The sequence below is a fragment of the Pipistrellus kuhlii genome, unplaced genomic scaffold (assembly GCF_014108245.1).
Source record: "Pipistrellus kuhlii isolate mPipKuh1 unplaced genomic scaffold, mPipKuh1.p scaffold_m20_p_5, whole genome shotgun sequence".
NCBI classification, from domain to species: Eukaryota; Metazoa; Chordata; class Mammalia; order Chiroptera; family Vespertilionidae; genus Pipistrellus; species Pipistrellus kuhlii.
Genome location: NW_023425551.1, coordinates 67,391,524 through 67,398,940, shown reverse-complemented (window position 1 = coordinate 67,398,940; position 7,417 = coordinate 67,391,524). Strand labels below are relative to the sequence as shown.

Below are 7,417 nucleotides of genomic sequence, written 5' to 3'. Positions count from 1 at the left end.
AGTCACATGCAGCTCTTTGGCCCCTTGAGTGTGGTTCTTCCACAAAATACCACAGCCTGGGAGAGTCTATTTTGAAGAAGTGGTGTTAGAAGAAATTTAAGTTTAAAAAGTTTGACTTTCAAAAGAAATTTTAATCATTGTACTGTTGATATTTGGCTCTGTTAACTAATGAGTTTGCCGACCACTGGCCTAAGCCATTCGAATTATTTTTTCTGTTGTTATGTTTTTTCGATACCGTTAGTGCCAAAAAAAAACATATCTGCAAAGGGATTTACCCTTCAGGCAGCTATTTTGTGCCTCCACAGTTAATGTCTGTAGGACAGATTGCCCATTCAGGCCCTCCTTAAACACAGAGAGTCTGGATTAAAATTTCATGAAGTACGTCTAATTGTACCTCCCTCTGTATTCAACACTATGCCACGAGGAAGGCTGCCTATCTCTTTTAGGGGCAGCTTGAAGGTTTGAGATGTCACAACACACTGAAAGAATGAACAAAGAGGCCGAGAAAGCTCCTGCCAAGTCATGGCAAGGTGACACATATTTTCCCAATGACGTCCTGTGATGATGACTTTTTGCCAGTATTTTCTATGGAGCTAGTTCCAGGGCATCTTTATTTAAGATTTTGTAATAGAAGAATCTGTCTCCTTCCTCTGCTCTAATCCAAATACAGGACAGCCCTTTAACCTTCTACAGGTGGGAAAATCCTAGTTTATACTTAGGGTAAAGGTGAGAGGAAGATATTTCTGAAAATCCTCCTCACCTCTGCTGTCTTTGCTTCACTCCTTCAGAGGACAGGGCCTTCTGGATCCAGAGCCAATGACACAGTCATGCTCCTTTAAGGACCCATTAGTATGAACACTGAATGGCGCTGTGGAAATGTATGAATTAGGTGACATTGCCGTTGGTATCCTTCCCCAGCTTAACACCAGCTGACTCTCCACTCTGGTCTCCATTAGAGCCTCTAGCATAGCCCAGAGAGGTTGTGCATGTCATCTCCCCCCCACCTCATCAGGCAGCCCTAGGAAGTACTTTTCCGCCAAAGCAGTTCTTTGATAAATGAGTTAACTGATAATCCAATTGGCCACTTGATTATCCTGGTCTCCCAACACAGATTTTTGTTTTGTTTTTTAATTCCAGTTGTAATTTTACCCAGTTACTATTGCGAAGAACTATCTAAAAATAATTTTGATTTATAAACAATTAATTTTCCCAAACTTGCTATTCTTGTATTTTAAAAAATATATATTTTATTGATTTTTTTTACAGAAAAGAAGGGAGAGAGATAGAGAGTTAGAAACATCGATGAGAGAGAAACATCGATCAGCTGCCTCCTGCATATCTCCCACTGGGGATGTGCCTGCAACCAAGGAACATGCCCTTGACCGGAATTGAAACCAGGCCTCTTCAGTCCACAGGCTGACGCTCTATCCACTGAGCCAAACCGGTTTCAGCTATTCTTGTATTTTTATATGTAATTAAAATCTCAGCAAATCCCATGAGAATATCAATTTCCATGTATCAATACTCATGAGATGCAGACTTGATATGTTTCTCTATTGTGAGCTCCCAATAATGATTGCATTTACACCATAAAATGAAATCAGCTTGGAAAAACCCAAGAAGTTGACTTATAGTTGAAAGGTGAGTTCTGACAGATCTCTTATCATTCAAATGTTCCTATAAGGTAAAAAAGTATTTTACTGTAACACTGCCGAAATAATTGTAGTGAACCAGATCTTCTCATGACTCCTTAGTAAGAGAAGCCCAAAGAATTGGGGGTGGTCCTCCTAAAGGCAGCTTAATAATAACTCCTACTGGTATAAGTAAGTGCTATATCATTACTGAGATGACAAAACCAGGCTTAAATGAACAACAAATAAAATATTAACAAATACTTGGAAACCTAGTATTTGGCTGACATTGGACTAAGATCCATGATAAATACAAGACATATCTAACATTATTTCAATCTTCAAGCATTTATATGACTGTCTCCCATTTCAAAACTGAAAAAAAAAGAGATTTTAGAGTCCATATTCTTTCTTCTTAGTGTCCATGTAAGTCAGGCCTCATCTCCCTGTTCATTTTCAAGAAAGATGTTGAACATTCTGACTTTCAGCCCAAAGGCCCACACTGCTCCTGAATCATAGCTGTTCCTGAATAGCTTCTGGATGGACTGAATGAAGGCAGAATACCTCACTGGCACCACAGGATGCTTTCTTCTCTTGGGAAAGTCCTGAGCTGCCATTGTCCTTGCCCAACCGACTCTGTTCCTGCATCTGCTGCCTCCCGTGTCTGAGGTCTGGACAGAGCAGCAGCCGCTGATCTTGACCTGCCAGCTGGTATCTCAGCAACTGCTCTTGGGCCTCTTTCCAGTTCCCAGGCTCCTGCATGCACATCTGCTGAGCAGGAGAGGCTGGAGCACAGGTGTGCACAGGGGATGTGACAGTGGTAGTGCTGGGAGCAGATACAATGGCCTCTTCTCGGCCACCACCCTCCTCTTGAACAGCACGGCGGCTAACTTTCCTTCTCGACACCCCGTTTACTGACTGGTGGGGGAGTTGGTTCAGCTTATCCACCATGACCTTCATCCTCATATCTGTGAAAAAAGAAGTTGGAGAAGAAATAAATTTAGTTCTCAATTACTTCTTTAATTCATCTCCCCAAATACTTCATTAAGAATTTCCTAACTCATGAGTGTTTTATTTTTGTATTACATTGGGTATTGAGGGATGTGTCAATTTTTTTGTTATAAACAGTAAGTGCTGGAAAACAAATCAGTTTCACTAAAAAGAGATGTTGACAGGAAGCCAGGAAGGCTGGTCAACAACCTTAATTGCTCTAACCACTCACATTTTAGTTGAGACATTGTTAGCTGAAGCAGCCTCCACCTTGTTTGTCCTGTGTAAGTTTCTGTTATTTCCTGCCTAAGGGCTACATGTAAATTTCTATTTATGTTGCCTAAGATGTTTTCCCCAAAGTCTTAATAAAAGGGGATGGCAGAGCCAGAGCAGGGAGTAGTTCTCCCACTAGAGTTGCCAAGTTGAATTTCAAGTCTCAAGTCTCTTCATTTGTGTGTGGCCCTTCTTCAGAACCTGAACCCTGAATTGGAACTTTTTCCATGCGGGCCGTGAAAGAGAATCTTATTAATAAAATGTATTGCCTGCCACTGTTGCTCGGAGGTTGAGTCATGGGTTCAATTCTTGGTGAGGGCACTTGCCCAGGTTTTGGGCCCGATGCCCAGTAGGAGGCATGCAAGAGGCAGCTGATCTATGTTTCTCATTGATGTTTCTCTCTCCCACTTATGTCAAAAATCAATAAAAACATATTAAAAAATAATAAGGTATTATAGTTTAATTTTAAAAGTTTTATTCAATTATATGTTTTTTTAACAAAATAAAGAAAATTCAATGTTAATGAAAATGTTAACATTTGTATTCCCATATTTTGTGTGTTTTTTTGTTTGTTTTGTTTTTTGTAGAGAGAAAGGCTAATAATAATTTAACACAGAATGACTATAGCAATTATCACATGTTATATGTTAATTCTTATAACGACTCTTTGAACTAAGCACTATCATTATATCTGTTTTAGAAGGAGGTCCACTGAGGTGAGGAAGGATTAAGAACTTTCCAAGGCCATATACAAAGTAGTGACAGATGTTACTTACTTCACAGAATTGAAAATTGCTAGCTCCAGAGTCTATATTCTAAGCACTACTTGATATTTTGTGAAGTTGCAAATAGCATTGAGGATTTAAGTAGACTGTTTGGTTGAGTACATGCATGGGAGTATGGTATACATGTGAATGCTACTCTTTATGTACCTTACAGTGAAATAAAGGTTGAGAACTAACCTAAATCCCGGAAAGGGTAGGTGGCAATACCAATATCAACATTTCTCAATCTTGCTTTTCTCACATTTCATAAGCAAATTCATTAACCACTGTTTTGTATACTATGTATATGATCATTTTTATCCTGTGTATTATGCTTTTCATTCAGTTTACTGAGGCTGACCTTGGTTCATGTTAAAAGACATTAATCATGTCTATATGATATTATATACTACATTTTGGGACAAAAAGTGTACTAATTTTCTATTCGATTTAATCTAACAATGAATGGGAACTGCAAAAGAGAGAAATAGTCACAATACAAATATATGTGATATGCTTTGATATAAAGCAATAAAATGAGAGAGTATCATATTGTTTATATTTTTTCCATGATGCATCAACTAATATTCTGCTAAACCCATGTTACCCACATTTCCTCTCTTCTTTTCCAGAGACTTTTGTCTAGCAAGTATTTGGATTATTCTCTTAGATTTATGGGAACCATCAGGTTATACTAGTTTCCGTATGGGATCTCAACTCCTTCCAGAACTGTTCCTTGACTAGCTCAAACTACATTGATTTATACCTCAGTACTTGTTGACTAGAGTTCTTCCTTTGACTTGTGCAACTACTTCTATTATTGGTCAATTTCCCTTGTAGGACAGTTTTGTCTTCCTCTTTGAACGCTGAGTTCCTTCAGGGAAGGAACTTTTTGTGCCATCAACCTTGTCTCCCTATCAGTTCTATGCCAAGTATTGATCTCAGTGTTATTTCCATAGGTACTGCTCCCACCAGGAGGAAAAGACATAGTTTATCGAGATCAGCAAATAAATAAAGAACAAGAATATTAAATTGTCACATAGAAACATACTTTAAAAAGGGAAAAAAAAGACTTAGTATTTTTATTCCTTGGTAAAAAACCAATACCACTTTATATAAGGGGAATCAAACACAGCAAGCCACCTATTTTCAACCCATAGAAGATAATATCCTGTTTTTGAGAGCTCATCATTGGAAATCTGTTACCCCTTGTTCTTCAAGTCTGCATCCTTTAAGAAAAGACTAACACAAGCATAGCTTGCCTTTGCAAGTCCCAAAACATTTAAAAATCCCCCATGAATTATTTACCTGGCAGCCCCAATCAGCAATGTACCTGACAGACTCCCCAGCCGAAATGAAAGTGCACTGAGTAAAGGAGCCCAGGGAGGCTGGCCGCCTCCCACTGTGAGGTTATAGACAGAACTAAGTCAGCACACATTATATGTCAGCACTAACATCAGAAGGAATCAGATCCTTTGATCTCGGACCTCCATAGGAAGCTTAGATCTCAGACAAATTAGATAAAAAATGAATTTATAGCAGATATGTGTCCTAAGGCACTCATTCAGCAGAATGTTTGGGTTTTAGGGAAGGAAGAATATTGAGTATCAAAACATATGAATTGGCATGCCTCCTTTCCACCTCCGCCTTGATGAGTTCCCATTAAAATGGAAAGATAAAGTTTCAAATTGCCCTCTATGCCTCTTAGAGTCCCATGGTTTTGCTCAAGTTTTGGGGAAATGGCAACAAACGTGGGAACATATATCCCGTCTCCATGAAAAGAAGGACTTGGTGATTTGGAGGTCTTCTATGTTTACCCACAGTCAGCTATCCTGGCCCTCTTCTTTCTGGCTTCTAAAACTTTCTTGGGCAACAAATACACACCGTGCCTGTGTTGTTTAATTTGTGTGGGTATTAGTTACTGGCTTCTTTTGCAATGGAAACATTAGCAATGGCTGTCCCCTCAGTCCCTATCCTACATCCACTGTTCATATTTCCCCAGCCCAATCTGTGTGCTATACTCAGTGTTGGATGATCTGGATTCAGTACACAAGCCCAATATAATCACCTGAACCTTGGAACCTTAAAACAATCTAAAGCAGAGAGATGGACTGCTGATAAACCAACATATTAAAGAATGTAAAAGGTTGTGGGTTCGATCCCTGGTTGGGGCTGTGTAGGGGAAGCAACTGATGGATGTTTCTAACCCCTCCCTCTCCCCTCCCCCCCCTCTCTCTCTATCTCTCTCCCTTTTTCTCTCTCTCTTTCTCTCTCCCCCCCTCCTCCCCTTTTCCTCTCTTTTTAGAAATCAATGAAAGCATATCCCTGGATGAAGATTATAAAAAAAAGGAAAATAATGTACTACAACTTTGATTCTCTTTTGACAATAATGACAACACCCCTACCCACTTATTGAAGAAGGTCTATGCAATGGTTAACAAATAATATTAAAGTATTCATTATAATTTATTAATTGATAAATATTAATTAATTAATAGCATATTATTTCTTAAGACTTTTCCAGGTTATTTGATCAAATGAAACAATTATCATTTATATTTTAGTAGGCAGTGCCTGACAACTCAGGAAGGTATGAAAATTTTAAAAAGAGAAAGAATGAAAATACCTTTGGTCTCACATTATATCATAATTTCTATTTTGATTTTATTGTTTTTATAATACTCTAGCAATGGAAATGTTTTTATAAACCTAATTTAACTCATTAATCGATCTAGAGTTTACTTTGGTATATTTTTTGAAGCATAAATTTAGATTGATAAATGTTCTAAATAGTCAAACTTCCTAGCTCTAAATATAGTCTAATGCTTCTGCTTTTCTTTATTTTTATCTCCTTGATCCTTTATTACATTTTTGGATCTTTTATTTATATCTATATCTAATTGAGGTTATTTCCACTAAGGACTTAATATTTCCTTGTGTCAGTATCATATTGTCTTAAGAATAGTAACATAAATATGATCTCTGGTCGAGCTATCTTTTCCCATTGCCATAAAATCCATTTCTTATTAAAAAAAAATAACTATGTATCATTATTTTTATATTTTCTGAAGAATTTTATATTCATCTTATGTTATTCTACTCTGTAAAATAAAATAACTAAAACTATGATAAACCAAAGTTAACTGAAGAATAACAGGTTTTTGTAATATTAGTCAATCTAATTAGAAATATGCTATAATTCCCTATGAATTCTAGTATTTTCTTTAAATTATTCAATATAATATAGTTTATTTTTTAATATGTCTAATATATCTCTTGTCAAGTGTTTTTGTTTTCCAAGACAGCATGTTCTTTGGTTATTATTATGTATTTCATTCTATTTCATAACTGTATATGAATGATTTATACAATGTTATTTTGCACAGACTGGTATTATCTATAATAATAAAAAGGTAATATGCTAATTAGACTGGATGTCATTCCAGAAGTTATTCTGGATGAAGCCAGGGCTGGAGGGAAGCCCGGGCCCAGGTGCCAGAGGGAAGCTGGTGTCTCAGCCGGGAGAAGGAAGGCCTACTCTTGCATGAATTTTGTACATCAGGCCTCTAGTACTTGAATAAGTTACTCAACTTATTTATAATTTACAGCAGTTAATTATTAAGTTTTTTAAGTTAATATTAAATAATTATACCATCTGCAAATCAGCATGTGTTTTATCCAACATTGTCTCTTGATTTTGCTGTACAATCTGACTGCATATTTTAGCATCCCATCAAGCATGTTATATTATTATGGTAA

The 7,417-nt window shown here is 37.1% G+C and overlaps 1 protein-coding gene across 1 annotated transcript in view; it reads right to left on the bottom strand.

Moving 5' to 3' along the window:
• Positions 1-1,381: 1,381 nt before the first annotated feature.
• PKHD1 (PKHD1 ciliary IPT domain containing fibrocystin/polyductin) overlaps positions 1,382-7,417 on the bottom strand; it is a 385,065-nt gene continuing 379,029 nt past the window's right edge. Inside the window, exon 67 of the mRNA XM_036415099.2 lies at positions 1,382-2,599. Within this exon, the coding sequence (XP_036270992.1) occupies positions 2,145-2,599 (455 nt within the window). The 3' untranslated portion in view covers positions 1,382-2,144. The remainder of the gene's footprint in view (positions 2,600-7,417) is intronic.